This window comes from Barbus barbus, assembly GCF_936440315.1.
Source record: "Barbus barbus genome assembly, chromosome: 40".
Classification (NCBI taxonomy): Eukaryota; Metazoa; Chordata; class Actinopteri; order Cypriniformes; family Cyprinidae; genus Barbus; species Barbus barbus.
The window spans coordinates 18,419,869-18,437,982 of NC_136718.1; the positions used below are offsets into that span (position 1 = coordinate 18,419,869).

Genomic DNA, 18,114 nt, shown 5'->3' on the forward strand with positions numbered 1-18,114 from the left:
TTTAGCCATGTGTATGTTTGCCTAACGTTCTCTCTTAAAACGTTTGTTCAGCGTTTTCCTCATGGAGAGAAAAGCGAGCAAGCGTGTGTTGACATCAGAGAGAAAATGAGAGTTTAAACGCAGGAAATAGTTTGCTGTGCACCAGGCTCTTGCTGAAACACGCACGGAGAAGTGCTGGAAAACGTTTCAGCACAAAGACGCTTGCACACATACATGCTTTCGTCTGTTTTAATTAGGCCTGTATGCAGCGTTTGACCTTTGAGGTTAGTGTGAGCTCAGAGCATCTCGACACACAATATAGCCACTAATCCACCAAACCCACTCTGGACGGCACCAAAACCACCAGAACAAGAAACACTTTATCCTTGCAATACGAACATCACACACCACGACTGAACCCTGCTTTCAATTACAGCAAGAAACTCCACAGCGATGAGCGCGGAGTGCATTGCGCTAAAGCTGATTTCCTGTACTCAAAGCAATGCTTTGGTTGAAAGGCCCTATTTATCAGCTAATATGTCGCTCGCTCACTCATGTACGCTCCTAATTTCTTGCTTGCTTGCTCATTACAAATCAAACTGGCTCTTTGATTTGTCGTTCTTTCATACCTCCGGTTCCATTGGTCGTGATGTTGTTGCTGAGGATGTTTTTGTCCAGTTTGGACGTGCTGTCACTGCCACTGTTAACAGAGTGCTGTGGGTCTGTTAGATCCTGCATCTCCAAGGCCCTGCGACAGACAAAAATAGACGTTTAATACATTTACACTAACATTCAGAAGTCAGGGGTTGGTAAGAATTCTTAATATTTCTGAAAAAAAGTCTCTTATGTTCCGCAATTCTGCATTTATTTGATCAGAAACATGGTAAAAACAGTAATATTCTGAAATATTATAATAATTTAAAATAGCAGTTCTCTCTTTTAATATATTTTAAAATGTCATTCATTTCTGTGATGCAAAGCTGAATCTTTAATGCATCCTTGCTAAATAAAAGTATTAATTTCTTTCCCCGAAATGACCGTAACATTCACTAACTAGAAAATGTGAGCAAAAACTGGCTCTCGCATTGAAAGAATGATAATATGACCCTCGTTCATGTGTCAAACCATCTGCTAAAGAAAACATCTGTCCCAACTTGTGCATCTTCTAAGAGTTTTTACCGCAAAAAGCTGGAAAGCAGTTTATCTAGGTCATGTTTATCTAGGATCTAGTTGTCTTTTCCTCCAGAATTCCATGTAGCAGCACATATATGGAATATTCTTCACATTAATTCATCCACATGAAAATATGATGAACAAAACCACAATGTATCTTCACGTTACTATGTTAAACAACCTGCAGAGTGAATAAAAAGCTGCTTAATGTTCTCAATGACATGAATATATATATATAAAATATAAAAAAAGAAATTTGGTGTCAAATTATTTTTAGCATTCAGTATCCAATGCATTAATCCACTGAACTACAAAAATGCCATGCGTAATAATTATACAAGAAGTTTAAAAAAAGCTAAGATAGTTTTGCATTGAAGCATTTAGCAGACACTTTAATCCAGAGGACAAATGCACAAAGACAGCTCCTATAATAATGTAATTTCAAATAGAAACCGAGCTGCTCCTTGTTCTCGGTTTATAGCATAAACATCTGCATGAAATTTCGGAACGCATCCCAAAGTATACAGAACTCTAACACACGTTTTATCCAGGTGAAGCTGTCTGCTTTACACCCACTCACACACAATGACTTTACCATCCCTCTTTCTTTATCTCTCCCTGTCTGTCTTTATGTGTACAAAATCACTCACTCCCACAGGCCACTGTCATTGGCACTCATAAATAATACCCTAAATGGATTCCAGGGGAGAATATGTGTGTGAATGTGTGTTCACTTTACCTGTTGTCTACTGGGTCTGGAGCATGGGAATCAGTGGTAGATTTCTTCACCTGTGCAAAGACCAGAGGAGACCATTGATGCATTAGTTTCTCATTAAGTGTATGAAGAAAACATTGCAGTCTCAGTCTGAGAGTGATTTTGAAGCTATTTTGCTCAATGTGATGACCTCACTGCCCATGATTTTTGAAGCTACTGTTTCCATTTCAGAATTATTTGCTCCACTGCAGATGCTGCCCACTGAATCAGGAGAATACGAATAACAAAAAACAAGTTGTAGAATGGAAAAAAAGAAAACGAAAATCACAATATACCCTACGGTTTCCATAAAAATATCAAGAAGCATGACTGTTCTCAACACTGATAATAAGAAATGTATTTTGAGCAATGGAGAACTGAGAAGAATGGAGTAATGGCTGCTGAAAAGCTTTACTATCAAAGGAATTTTACATAATACATTTTAAAATTTGAAAGGATTATGAAAGTCACACCTACTAATATATATTGTTATGTGAACGTACCATATTCGACACATTAGTTTGATTCAATATTACGAGCTTACAACATCCTCTAACTTGTCAGTAATACACATAGCAAAAATCCCCCCCCCTCACATAAAATGCATTCTTTTCCATTCTGGCAGTTTATCTTGGTTCTTACTCTCTGTCATGCTCAATATTGCTCAATACGGAGTTAATAAAACCAAGACTGCAACTTTCCTCTTTGAATTTGTCCTTGTGATCAACTCTCTCCAAATCTACCAAGTTTCTTTCTTTCTTACTGTCAAGGTCACCAGCCAAAACCGTGCCTTATTCCTACTATTTTACATTCATACAGACACCTAACTTCATGTACAGTGCCCTCCATAAGTATTGGAACAGTAAAGACAAAATTGCTCTGTTGGCTGTGGAGTCAAGACATTTGCAAATATGATTAAAAGATGAATATCAGACAAAATTACAGAATATATCCCATTTTATTATTAGCCGTTTCAACACATACATGTTTTACCCAATAAAAAGAACAGCACTTTTAGAGTTCATCCCACTCATTGATAAGTATTGGGACAGTTGAACATAAGGTAGATATAAAAGATTAAAAGCTATTATTTAGTTGCAGATCCCTTGCGCACAATCCCAGCAGTGAGTCTGGGACACATAGACATCACCAGACTCTTGTTCTCATCCTTTGAAATACTTTTCCCAGCCTTTAATGCAGCCAATTCCAATTGTTGCTTGTTTTGGGGAGTTTCTGCCTTTACTCTCCTCTTCAGCTGGTGAAATTCATCTTCAGTCGGATTTAAATCTGGAGATTGACTTGGGCAATCTAAGACTTTCCATTTCTTTGCCCTTATAAATTCCTTTACTGAACTGGCAGGGTGTTTTGGGTCATTGTCCTGATGCAATATGAAGCACTTCCCAATGAATCTGGTGGCATTTTCTTGAATATTGGTAGGCAAGATGGTTTTGTACCCTTCCAAATTCATTCTGCTACTGTCATCATACATTAAGTCATCAGTTCAATCAACTTCTTAGCTGGTAAATCATCTATGTGTTGAATCACCCAATAATAAAATGTGACATTTGTCTGATATTCATCTTTTAATCATATTTGTAAATGTCTTGACTCCACAGCCAACAGAGCAATTTTGTCTTTACTGTTCCAATACTTTTGGAGGGCACTGTATATTTTTTCATGTTTTACATTTGAATATGTATATGAATATTAAAACACAATGTACTGTAAAACAAAAGGAAGGATCAAAGAGTGCCACAAGTCTATAAACTTCTCACAATCAATTTACATGGTTCACCCCTCCCAAAACTGCTTGTAGGTATCTGGGTCTTAATTGAAAACACACATGCAGACCTGTGTGCGAGCACGCCTGCACATATACATGTGTGTGTCAGATGTAGCGTGTGCTTTTGGCGAGAATGTTTGGAGTGTGCAACCAGCAACTCATATTCACACACACACACACGCACACTCACACACACACACTACCTTTGATAAGCTTGGGGTCAGTAAGATGTCTCTTATGCTCACCAAGGCTGCATTTATTTGTTTAAAAATACAGTAAAACAGTAATACTTTGAAATATCATTAATTTAAAATAAACTTTTCTATTTGAATATATTTTAAAATGCAATTTATTCCTGTGATGGCAAAGCTGAATTTTCAGCAACATAACTCTTGTCTTTGATATCACATGATCCTTCAGAAATCATTCTAATATACTGATTTGCTTCTCAAGAAACATTTCTTATTATTATCAATGTTGAAAACAGCTTATATTTTGGTGGAAACAAAGAAGCATTTTCAGGATTTGTTTGATGCATTCACATTTCAAAAGAATGAAATACAGCATTTCAAACAGCATTTATATTATAAATGTCTTTACTATCACTTTTGAGCAATAAAATGCATCCTTGCTGAATAAAAGTATAACTTCTTACAAAAAACAAATCTTACTGATCCCAAATTTTAAACAGCAGTGTATATGCCGTACATGTGCGATTCGACAAATGACCTTGGAGCATTAAGTCCCCTCTCAGAAAAGTGCCTGTGGTTTAGGCTCATCTCTCTGGTTCTGGGTTTTGATTTGTGCTGAGTACGGACACACCCATTATGGTCTCCTCAAATTAGCCTGACACATTCAGGGACAGCAGGTGATCGGTTGATCGTACGCTGCTCTAAGCCTACTGTAAATCTCTCTCGGACTATAACTACTTCCTTGTCCAGCAGCATCTGTGCTCTTAGAGCAGTTAATAGCGAGTTTGAGAGCAGCCCAGCAGGATCCAGCTCCCAATGAGGCCTGCTGGTGAACAATGATCTAAGACTGTTTAACTGTACGCCGTTTATAGATTTATGAAGTGAAATTAGTAATTCTTTGGCAGACGGTTCGAAAAGCAACAAGCAAAGGTCACGCTGCTGAAAAAAAAAAAAAAAATCTTAAACCAGTCCAAGCTGCTTTGCCAGTCCTGACTGGTTTAAGATTGTCTCAATAAAGATTTTTTTCTCTTGGCTTGTTAATTTTGACCCAGTTATTTGGCTAGTTATTATATATATATATTTTTTTTTTTTTTTTTTTTTTTATTACATTTTACATGATAAAAATTGTAGTTAGTAACAATCTAGGTTACTCATTTTAGGTAATGTATTCGGACTACTTTTTAATTACTTTTTGTCTAACTTCTTTTAAAACTTACCATTCGTAAACTATAATACATTTCATAACTGTTTCATACATATTGTTTTTCCCCCAAATTAAGAAGAATGAATCGCAAAGTTATTTATATGACATTTACATGACCATTCCGTATTGGGAACATAGTCAAATCTAAATGGTAAAACAGACAGTAGGATTTTTTGAAAAGTAAAGAAGAAAAATTGAGAATTAATGCATTTTAAATAATTTACTGACATTGTGTGAATATGTTATCATGTAATCCATAAAAAAATAACTGTAATCTGATTATGACCATTTTAAAATGTAATAATTGAATTACAAGTACTTAATTTTTGGAATCTGATTATGTAATTCAGATTACATTAATAAGTTACAACCCAGCACTGTATGTATTACATTTTATGTTCGGTTTTTATTAATAAAAAAAATTGCAATTGGAAATTATACAGATATAATATTTATTCATATATTCATGAACAAATACTTTTGCCAAATATTATAGTATGGTGCAAAACATTAACATGTTGAGCTTGTTGAAGATGCTCTCCTGGCCTAACCAGGTGAAATGTGGCCAAGATTCCTCTAAAACAGTCAGCAGACCACCATGACCAGGTCTAGAGACCAGCTAAGACAAGAAAACCAGTTTAGGCTGGTTTAAGGTGCCTATATGTGAAGTGGTTGTAATTAGTTGTGAAATTTACTGAGTGAATTTTTTTTTCCACATTTTAAATGCAAAGGGCATTTCTGCTTGCTTCTATATGCAGATTCCAGGCCTGCAGGGTACAGATGCTTCACACACACACACACACACACACACACACACACACACACACACACACACACTCACACACGCACCAACACACAGAAAACAGTCCCCCTTTTCTTGTTCTTTTTTTTGTGCTTTCAGTATTATGGTTATCAGCGCTGTAACTTTATACTCTTCCTTTCATGTAAAATACATTGTTACCTGTGCCCCCACCCCTTCGCCCCCCAACACACACACACACACACACACATTTCAGCATATGCCCCTGGGAGGTGTAAGATTATCTGATGTGTCCCCTCCCTGAAACGCTCTTCTCTAAAGGTAGGGGAAGGCAATAGAGAGAGGAAGAGAGAAGAAGAAAAAGGAAATAGAAAAGAACAGAGTGTGTGACAGGGCTAAGGGCTGTATGTAATGCGCACACACACAACAAGCATGTTTTTCAGGGTATTCCGATCAGGTGACAGTAGTTTATGCAGTTATATTTTCAAAAGAACATTCAAACTCCCTGCGGACACTGAAAATAAGAAATGGAAACTAAAATTAGAACGAGCACACACATGAAACCTGTTCCTGTGGACCAGTCCATTCAACATCCTCGTTCTCAATTAGAAACTAATCAATTCAAACCAACAACACTGATTTTATTATGATATATAATTTATGTAAATACTGTCAAAATGTAACATGGTAGTATATGCAATAAAATTCTCTCTCTCTCTGTATATAATTTAAATATAGCCTATGCACATATATTTATTTGGTTCAATTTTATATATTTCTTCGTAAGTCTTATTAATTATTTTACATACAAAATTATGTTTAAAACACTCACATAAGAGTGATGTTTTACCAGTATATCAGTAAAATAATTTTTATATAATTTAATATTAAATTATAACTTAATATTAAAATATAATTTAATATTAAATATAACTTTTACATTTTAAAAGGTATAAACAAAAGATTATTGGAGGATATTTTACAACCACTTCATTCTTCAAAATTCACTTTCAATTTCACATTTAATTCAATGTGTTACTAACTGTTTTTTATTATTTGTGAAATTTACTAGCAATTTCTGAGTACAAAATGTTTATAAATACTTTTTTTTGGTCAGTTTATACCACTGATAGCGTTTTTGTTGCACATGGAGTGGGTCATGTGATGTTCACATCACATGACCAGTCAAATACTGGTATCTTTATGTCAGCGACCTCCTGTTAGTGAACACTTTGAGTTAATATATTAAAATAAATTAAAAAATGCCTGAATACAAACAATGCATTTCTGCAATGTCATTACTAGATGCTAATTTTGGCATGATGCCTCCATTACACGCTATATCTTTTTAAACCCATCATATCAATCAGCAAAATATAAAAATGTTTTTGATCAGTCCGATCCACTAAAATCACCAGTTACAGCAGCAGCCCATATGTTGGACTGCACCGTTTGCATGTCAACCTGGTGTATGAAATTGGAAAGGTAGCCTATATTCTGCCAGGGGAAAGGGGTCAGAGGGAAACTGGACACCGGGCCAAGCCCTATAGACAGACACACCTTCGCAGCTTTGAATGAGTGTGTATATGTGTGCAACTACATGAATGATGCTGTCTTTCTCTTCCACTGGCTCACTGATTCATGTATCTTTGTACAGCAACCAGAGTGTTTACACACACACACAAGTTTCTATACGTGTGCATTGGAGTGTGTGTATGTTTCATCTTAAGAAATGAACTGAAACTTTATATAAAAAAGCACTCTAGCATTAAAGTGCTCCCTTCCCCTCTGATTGCAGCAGAAAAAAATGCTGCTTAATTATTCATGAGTTCTTGTGTGTCAGCTTTTCGTTAATTATTTAAATTAATCTCATTAACAAAAGGCCAGGTTTCAGGAGCATTTAATTAAATGATGAATTGCTTCCCAGATGTCGATGTGCTTTTTAAATAATGTGCTCAGGCTGGGCCCAAAGCTGTCAGAAAGACTCAACCCAAAACTGCGCACAAGGACCATCATTATGCACATTAGTGCCATTGTTCTCCACAACTTAATGCAGTTTTTAAGATCCAGGAGAATCGTCAAATAATCTCTGTGTTTATTAATTAATGACTCTGCATGACTGTAAAAACATCATCTACATCCAGTTTCAGGAACTAATACAGTCTGCTCAAACCTGCAGCTTTGTTTTGACAGCTTTTACTGATTCAAACATGATTGGATACAATTTAGTCTCATCAAGCTCAACGTCAGTACTGGAATACCTAACATTTGTATTAAAACACAAGATCTGGAAGGATCTTGAAGAAAACTTAACAGCTATGCATTTACAGTGGAAGCCTATGGGACAACTTACAACGGCTGTTTTACAGACTTGCACTGTATGCTGTCAATGCAATTTGGGGGGGGGGGGGGGGGGTTCTTTCTCAAACTGAGGGACAAGTCACAATTATTTTAGCATTATTTTAGCATTGGATTTTTTTTTTATGTGTTTCAAAGTCTCTTATGCTCAACAAGGATGCATTTATCTGATAAAAAAATACACTAAAAACAGTCATATTATTACTATTAAAAAACAGTTTTCTATGCAAATATATTTTAAAATGTCATTTATTTCTGTGATGGCAATGCTGAATTTTCAGCAGCCATTACTCCAGTCGTCAGTGTCACATGATCCTTAAGAAATTATTCAAACATGCTCATTTGGTGCTCAAGAAACATTTCATTTTATTATCAATGTTTAAAAGTTGTGCTACTTAATATGTTGGTGGAACCCATGATACATTTTTTTTCAGGATACAGAAAAAAACATTCAAAAACTGCATTAATTTGAAAAAAGAAAATTATAGGCCTATATATAAAAGTCTTTAGTGTCACTTTAGTGTAATAAATTAAGTGCTTGCTTGCTAAATGAAGAAAAAAATTGTGACCACAAACCTTTGAACGGTAGTGTATTTTCTGTAATTATAGAGCTTAATTTGTGTTTAACCATCCTTTTCAAACCCCGATACCCAAACTTGAAATATCTTCATTCATTGTACATAAAGCACCACTTGCTACACTAGTTTACCAAGCTGTTAAATGTTATATGTTTTAAATTGATGTGTATCTTCTACACATGGTCAGAACAAGTGAATTAAGACTGCTAACTCAAGTGAGATGCAAGTCGGTTTACAGTGTAAAAGACAAGCAACAGGTGTAAATAACCAATAACCATCAGGAACATGAGAATTTTGTAACAAGTTTAAAGAGAAAAACCTATAACAAGCCTTTTCACGTCAGCAAAATGCCAGACTTCAGTTCATATCTTCGTTTCAGTTGCTGTTTGTTTTGTCATTAAAGACAGGGTGCTTGTTTTGCTATAAAGCAAGACCTACTTTTTTCACAGTACAGAAGATTCATAAATATTACTGCGTCAGTTTAATAGCTTACAACAGACCCTGTACTGTCTGTTGTTAGTGGTTATTTGCTGATTACACTTAAATTGGGAGGTGTAAATATGTAAACGTGAAGCCGTGCTTTCTGTTCTCCGCTCTCTGCCTCGTCCCCTCTTCCTCCCTCTCTGTAGGTGTGTGTGTGAGTGTGTGTAACCTGAGTCCTCTCTCTCAGTCTGTGGTCTCTGCTCTGGGGCTCTGGGGCACAGACTGCACCAGAGGAAAAGGCTGCAGCTACACCCCCCTTTTCATTTTACTCTGCTATTTTCCTCCAGAACCAAAAGCATTGATCCCCTGAGTCACAAAATACCCCCCTCCACCCACACCTCAATCTCCCTCTTCCTCTCCTTCCATTACCCCAAACACCCCCAGATCAGTATCTGTCCTCATCTGGATTATGGATGCCTGTCTGTCTTTTCCAGAACGCTCAAGCACGCGTATGAAAAGCACAAGCACGAGATGTTGCAACACATCTGCAGGACTGTTTTAATCATCAATTGAATGTTATTGAAATAATATTTTAAAGAAGCTTTTTTCCACAAAACAAAATTATCCGAATGTCTCATATCACAAACGCACTGAAAACAGGCCGAAATGGTTTCAGCGGGGTGTGTGTTGTACTGTCACTGTGTGTGTATGTGACTCGTGGTGGCCATATGGCTACTGTGCTTGACACTTCAGCTCACATCTGTTGTGTATTAAAGACCTAATGCTGCTCAGTACACACCTGGGTGGCCTTTCCGCACACACTCATTCATGCACACAAACACTCTCACACTTCAAACCACACGATCAAACTTTTCAATTATCACGTAGTATAGATCAGTGCTTCTCAACATTTCCTTTTTTCCTTTGGGGCAATTTTGGAGAAACATTCTCGAGAAACAAATTCAACGCCAGTATGTGAATACCTAAGATTTGTAAAGAAACATATAAACACACACACAAAGACTGTCCCTGTCAGTTTCTGTCAATGCAATTTGTGGCTCTTCCTCAAACTGAGGGACAAGACATGTTTAAAAGATTGGTGTAAGAGTTTTTTTTTTTTTTTTTAAAGAAGTCTCTTTTGCATTTATTTGATCAAAAACACAGTAAAAACAGCAATACTGTGAAATATTATTACAATTTAAGAAAACTTAAAAAAATCAAATGTACTTTATTCCTGTGACAGCAAAGCTGAATTTTCAGCAGCTATCAGTCTTCAGTGTCACACGATTCCTCAGAAATCCTTATAATATGCTGATTTGATGGTCAGAAAACTTCTCTTGTTATTATCAATGTTGAAAACATTGTTTTTGTTGAAACATGATACATTTTTTCATGATTCTTTGATAAACAGAAAGTTCACTTTTGGAGACACCTTCTTGAAAAACACAATTAATACTTTGAGAAATTTTATCCAATCAAGTAATGTATAATAAAATATAATAATATAATTGATGCTACAGTTAGTTCTGGTCCTTCAGTTTGATTGGTCAAACGACATTCCAAGAGTGCTGATATACAGGTCCTTCTCAAAAAATTAGCATATTGTGATAAAGTTCATTATTTTCTGTAATGTACTGATAAACATTAGACTTTCACATATTTTAGATTCATTACAACACAACTGAAGTAGTCCAAGCCTTTTATTGTTTTAATATTGATGATTTTGGCATACAGCTCATGAAAACCCAAAATTCCTATCTCAAAAAATTAGCATATCATGAAAAGGTTCTCTAAACGAGCTATTAACCTAATCATCTGAATCAACTAATTAACTCTAAACACCTGCAAAAGATTCCTGAGGCTTTTAAAAACTCCCAGCCTGGTTCATTACTCAAAACCGCAATCATGGGTAAGACTGCCGACCTGACTGCTGTCCAGAAGGCCATCATTGACACCCTCAAGCAAGAGGGTAAGACACAGAAAGAAATTTCTGAACGAATAGGCTGTTCCCAGAGTGCTGTATCAAGGCACCTCAGTGGGAAGTCTGTGGGAAGGAAAAAGTGTGGCAGAAAACGCAGCACAACGAGAAGAGGTGACCGGACCCTGAGGAAGATTGTGGAGAAGGACCGATTCCAGACCTTGGGGGACCTGCGGAAGCAGTGGACTGAGTCTGGAGTAGAAACATCCAGAGCCACCGTGTGCAGGCGTGTACAGGAAATGGGCTACAGGTGCCGCATTCCCCAGGTCAAGCCACTTTTGAACCAGAAACAGCGGCAGAAGCGCCTGACCTGGGCTACAGAGAAGCAGCACTGGACTGTTGCTCAGTGGTCCAAAGTACTTTTTTCGGATGAAAGCAAATTTTGCATGTCATTCGGAAATCAAGGTGCCAGAGTCTGGAGGAAGACTGGGGAGAGGGAAATGCCAAAATGCCTGAAGTCCAGTGTCAAGTACCCACAGTCAGTGATGCTGGTGTTGGTCCACTGTGTTTTATCAAGGGCAGGGTCAATGCAGCTAGCTATCAGGAGATTTTGGAGCACTTCATGCTTCCATCTGCTGAAAAGCTTTATGGAGATGAAGATTTCATTTTTCAGCACGACCTGGCACCTGCTCACAGTGCCAAAACCACTGGTAAATGGTTTACTGACCATGGTATTACTGTGCTCAATTGGCCTGCCAACTCTCCTGACCTGAACCCCATAGAGAATCTGTGGGATATTGTGAAGAGAAAGTTGAGAGACACAAGACCCAACACTCTGGATGAGCTTAAGGCCGCTATCGAAGCATCCTGGGCCTCCATAACACCTCAGCAGTGCCACAGGCTGATTGCCTCCATGCCACGCCGCATTGAAGCAGTCATTTCTGCAAAAGGATTCCCGACCAAGTATTGAGTGCATAACTGAACATAATTATTTGAAGGTTGACTTTTTTTGTATTAAAAACACTTTTCTTTTATTGGTCGGATGAAATATGCTAATTTTTTGAGATAGGAATTTTGGGTTTTCATGAGCTGTATGCCAAAATCATCAATATTAAAACAATAAAAGGCTTGAACTACTTCAGTTGTGTTGTAATGAATCTAAAATATATGAAAGTCTAATGTTTATCAGTACATTACAGAAAATAATGAACTTTATCACAATATGCTAATTTTTTTAGAAGGACCTGTACAGTAAATTTTTGGAATAATTCCTTATTTTTCGATGTAAGCTATTTCCTGCGAATGAGACTTTGAATTCATTAGCCGCTATATGTCAACTAGAAGAATGACAGTGCAGTCAATGGTAAAACGATACAAACCTGTGTGTTTATCATTACTGAAGCCTTGCACATTCAATTTACAAATCATCACACCTGCACTTTCATTAAAAATAAAGTGGATAGGTTTAACAAAGCAAAATCAATATCTTCCCAAGTACCTCCTGGGATCTGCACACCCCTGATTGAGAATCACTGGTACAGCGAGTCAGCTGGATGGGATTTTACCCACACATATCCAAATATACAACACATACACACTCTTCAAATGATACTAACACACTGGCCAATTCAGAATTTTCTGAGTTAGTGGAGTGATGAATTCAGTACACAGACAATGAAAGAGAAGAAGATAATCTTAAAGCCGTAATGTTGTGAAACACATCTGAATAGTGTGTGCTGTAGTTCACTTACGGTCTGTTCATTCAGCTCCTGTGTATTCTCCATCAGTTGAACTTCCACTCCCCTCGACTACAGTCCAGACACCTGCAAATGAAGGATGCTTTAAAATTGCCATAAACACAATAGAACTCATAGGCATCCCTCTCTCGTTTCTGTCTCTCTCTCTCCCTTTGTGTCAGTGGGTATGTGTGTGTAGGAGGGGAAGGAAGAAGTCTGGTAACTTCACTGTATCATAGCCAGCTAGGCTGAAGTAAATATCATTTACAGAAGTAAACATTAAACAATGGGATGAGAGAAATGTAATCAATGTAACACACAAATGCACTCATACAGTACACACAAAAGCCAAGCTGTCCAGGTCACGGTGATGCATGGCAGTAGTCCCTAAAAACATCTATGATTTTGAGTCCCCCGTTGAAGCCCCTTCCACCCCCATCCCAACCTCCATCTTTATCTTTCTCTCTTCCCATCCTTCCCCTGTCATTTAAAAGCTTGGAACTTCTGTAAATTGCTTTGAAACCTCCTGAGGCCTCAGTAATGAAAAGCACTTTTATTCAAAAACTCTTTGTAAGACCTTGAAAGCCTCAGGATGAGAAGAATGGGTTTATTTTCTGTACTGCTGCAGGTACCAGACCTGTGGTTTACAAACCTGTATGCGATTTGCTGTATTTTTAACAAATATCTCAAGAACAACTAACTGTAAATAAATTAATAAATTAACATTGAAATTAACTGGCTATTTTGAATTAAAAAAATTATTAATAACCAAATGAACTTTACTATGCAATTTTAAAGCTAGGAATAGCTAGTGGAGCAAATCCTCCTTATGGAAATGCACAAAGAAAAGATTCATAAATTGACCAAATAAAATCTTGAATTAAAATCTAGAAATGCTATTTTTGTTTAGCATGAAAGGAGACCAGTGTTCTAATGCTAAAAGCATATACTTTTTTTAACGACTAAAGCAAAACTGCTTTTTAACGTGACAGCTTGTGATCAGCATGCATTCTTGCTGTATGCAACTCGAACTGCCCAAATTTATGTGAACAGAAGATTTCTGTTAAATCATTAGACAAACACCTGTTTCTTTCTTCATTGAAACAATTTTTGACTTTTCTAAAAAACCCAAAGGGCCCGTTTGAATGGTCATGATGCTTCTGTTTGGGAATATGCTTTAGTTTATGGTAACCTATATCAATTACAATGGATTACATTACTACACTAAGAACAATGGATGTAAATGGGAAGTCCCCACAAGCATATGCACTGTATACAAGCTTGCTTGTGTGTGTGTGTGTGTGTGGAAGGGAGAGAAAGAGTTGAAGGGCACAGTTTGAAGAGCAGATCATTTGAATTTTTCATTTGCTTGGTGAAGCTGTGTTCTGAAATTCTAGCCTTTAATGCTCAGGCGGGGGAATGAGCTGAGCAGCATTGATTTTTACTGTTATCACTCAGTGCCCTCTGAGCCTACTGTCCTCTCACTCACACTCTCACACACACACACACACACACACAATGAACAGAAGGAGAGCCAGCAGAAGACACATTACACTAACCATGTAACTGAACCATTGAGCTGAAATTTATGTCCCTTCTGTCAACACACACATTTTCAAATCAAAAGCCACTGATATGCAACAACTGTCCCAGACCAAAACATTTGATTAAGTCAAACATGAAAACAATATACAAGGAAACATTCTGGGGATTGTAAACAGTCCAATTAGAGAAGATCATTCCGTCTCAAAATAAAAAAGCGCGCCAACGTGCTTTACTGCTATTGTCAAGAAAGCACGCGGAGCTTTTAGTGGCGCGGCATTCAGCGCGCGATTCGACAGAGCCGCGGCACGAGCGCAACGCACAGGAAAGCCAAATACGCCAAAGTTTTCCTCCCTTTAAATCATTAGCGCTCACTCCATGGTCAAAACATACCGCCTATTAATAAACAAACTGGACCGGGAACAAATGGTTTTCAATTGAGCAAAAGAGTTTGTCTAAAGGGATTTTTTAAATGAAGGCATAAGATTCATTATTCATTGTTATTATAACGGATTTCACTATTTTATTTGTACAGACAGACAGGCCTCAGGTTTAATGTCATTGCCTAAATATGTTTTCTCCTCCATCACGTGAGAAACTTCTATCTTAAAGGTTCCAGCTAGAAGAGCCTTTTAATTCTTCAGAAACCACTCTGTGCAAGACAGATTTTCTTTTCCAAAGAACCACAGCTCAACTCAGGAACTGTACGTAGTGAAAAATGTTTTTGATACTTTAGATGCCACAAATAACCATTTAAGAATCTTAATTTTCAAGAATGTAAGCCTACATTCCTGACAAAACGTATGCATTATTATTGTATTTATTTTACTGTTGAGGCTACTGGATTTACTACATAGTTATGCTAGTTGTAGTCGTTAAGTGTTGTGAAATATAAAATGGCATCCAAGTGCACAGATCTTGAAAAGACATTTTTAACATTCAGGGTGTAATGTTACATCCAAACCACCACGGGTGGTTACCTTTGACCCTTACCCATAATTCTACATGACTACCCTCTTGCAATTATGTTTTTTTTTTAATTAGGCTAATGACAACATACAGTCAACATGGCTGACAAAAGCAGTAATGCACCAAGACTCATTTACAGTTGTGTAACTCTCAGAATAACATTCAGGATTTATTTTCTTGTTTTTAAGAAAAAAATAAATTTTTTTATTTTTTTTTTTGCAATTGAATTACTCATCCACTAAAGAGAAACGTCTGTGATCAAAACAAAGGCTATTATTAGATTTCATCTAGAGACTCTACAATCTACTTAAAAAAAGCGTTTAAAATAATGTCCCAGTATTCAGTCCAAAACTGTGCCTCGTAAATCCATCAACCAAGGTGTCCTACAATCTTTAAAAATAGATGTGAAACAGTCTCGAGTTTTTCCCCAAAATCTGAGGCCTGGAGATGGCCAAAGAGGAGGTCACTGATGTGCTCTTATGTAATTGTTGGCTAGTGCACTCCATCTTATTACCAGCCACCTGAGCGACCTGTGTGTTGTGAATTATTTCGTGTTAAATGTGTAATCTAATCCGGTCTCCTTCTCCGGTATCGGCTCGAGCTGCTATCGACAGCGCGAGAAAGCGACCAATGGCCAACGCGCAGTGAAGCAACTTCAATGTCGGGATGATATTCCCGTTTCCTCCGTATCAAATACAAACACAAACTCCACGTGCATGGGAAAACGGACATGGACGCGCGATTCAAACGGATACGGGAATCACCCAACAAACTCAGAACCACTGGCTATTCAGTAGGCTTTCAAAGAAAAAAAGTTGCAATAAATAAATCTACTGTTTGTCTACTGTTCAAAAGACCATTTGAATATGTGCGAATATAATCAATGCACTTCGTCCATAAAGTACAATAATATGAAATGATAAGAAAAATAAAGCCCAAACTGGTGCGCTTCTGTAACTCAGTTTGAAATAGATGAATGTAAATCCCTGTAATCGAGAATAATGAACATGCTAACACAGTTAAATGGATGGGGGAAATGTTAGGACAGTGATGCCTTTTACATTGTCATTTCTCGAGTTTTCAACGTTTAAAATAGATTTTCTTGATCATCTTAATCCAAAAAAAAAGGATCCAAATAAAGCACAATGAAAAGTTTTGAGCCACTTTGACTATTTAATCATTTTCAGGCAGCAGTTTTCATTTCGTATGTAGACATTTTAAGGTGATAATTGGTCAAACAAAAAATAGAGCAATAGGTTTTATAGGTGGTCTAAATTACTGTCTGAGCTATAACTTCAAATTTAGTTCACCTTTTATGAGCAACAATTTTCTAAGACGTTTAAATCACGGTAAAGTATCAGGCGTGAGCAGGTGCTCCAACAAACTGCTCTTACGCTTGTAAACTGCTACATAAAATATTCAGCAAAACTTCTTAAACTATTCCAAAAACGCCGCTCTTTTATGGCTATTCAACAATGGGTACTTACTCTTATGAGTTGTGCGTTGCTACGATTTCCAAACTCTCCAGAAGGTCCGTTCGCATTCACTCTGTTGACATGCTCATCCAAAAATATTCAATTGGTCGAGCTGCGTGAAGCGCGAGGAACAGCTCGCGCCAGTCAGTGCACGCGCTGTCAGTGAAGCTCGCGGGGAAGTCCTCCCTAAGTTCATGAGAGCTGCACCGGCCGCACCGGAGCGAAACGCTCCAACCACTATAACCCAAACTCCGAGGAGCGCTGACTTGCACTAGCCGTGTTTTCACCTTTAATTTACGCTCCTGAAGTTAACGTGAGCACACGCGCACTCCGTGGTCTACTTCATTATTAAAGTTCTCTTGCAGCGGCGGAGCGAGAGCGCTCATTGATGCGCATGCGCGCAGCTGCCATGCGGGTTGCTGCTGTTGGCTCGCACCCAAGCCAGTATTGGGGCACAGCACAAGGGCCAGGATGAGGCTCTTATTAATAGTTTCGTCCGAGTGATCAGCACAGTTTTATTTACCACCGCCAAACAACAACAACCAAGTCAAACCCTTGTCTTGGGATCAGATTCACTCTCGTATTCGACTTCCACTTCCGCAAAAAAAGAGAGCTCCTCTAATTAACATTTATCAATACTTAGAGCAGCCAAACCACTAAAATAGCTCAGGTTTATTCAGTCAAATATTTAAAACATGTCCTAACATGAGGGTGGAAAAGTCACGCTGATATTCAGCCAGCTGTAAGTAAGAAACAGGAAAACGTCACAAGTTGCATGGAAGTTATTGATGCTTGTATGGTTGCAGTTCACTGACTATGAGAACTTGCACTGCAAATGCCCACCCTTAGCCACAAATTGGCCTGGAAAAAAATATTTACATAATGGCCAGGTAGTCTCTGTGGATGTTGTGCAGAAAAAAAAAAAATTTAGTCTAAGTATAGGTTTTAGAGCAATACACATCAGGGAGTGAAGAGACTGTGGGCAAGTAATAGCTTTTTTTTTTCTTTTACATCTGACCTCTAAATCTGTAGTTTGCATCAAAGAAATGCGATGAGCGAAGAAGAAAGACTAAAAGAGTGCAACAGAAAGCAATAAAGCTCCACTATGAAGTAAATCGCTTCTTGAATGTGCTCAGCGATTACTGCTATATTAGCCAGACTCCTCCTCAAGCACTGAAAAATGATGCTCCTGAGGGCCACGTTGGGCCGCGTTTGACTGACACACTGTTACAGAAAGAAAACAAGAATTTCATGCTGTTGAGTGGAATGTA

At 37.6% G+C, this 18,114-nt stretch overlaps 1 protein-coding gene across 4 annotated transcripts in view; it reads right to left on the reverse strand.

Annotated features, from left to right (window-relative positions):
• The window catches only part of LOC306859685 (protein phosphatase EYA4-like), a 39,222-nt gene extending 22,010 nt beyond the window's left edge, over positions 1–17,212 (reverse strand). For 2 of the 4 annotated variants that reach the window (XM_079400858.1, XM_079400856.1), the window contains exons 1-4: positions 16,856–16,975; positions 12,873–12,944; positions 1,892–1,941; positions 609–727 (exon numbers count right to left, since the gene is read on the reverse strand). In XM_079400858.1, coding sequence (XP_079256984.1) covers positions 609–727; positions 1,892–1,941; positions 12,873–12,905 — 202 coding nt within the window. In that variant the 5' untranslated portion in view covers positions 12,906–12,944; positions 16,856–16,975. Of the gene's footprint in view, positions 1–608; positions 728–1,891; positions 1,942–12,872; positions 12,945–16,855 lie in introns of all 4 variants that reach the window. The other 2 variants (XM_079400857.1, XM_079400855.1) reach the window with 2 other exon arrangements.
• Positions 17,213–18,114: the final 902 nt, after the last annotated feature.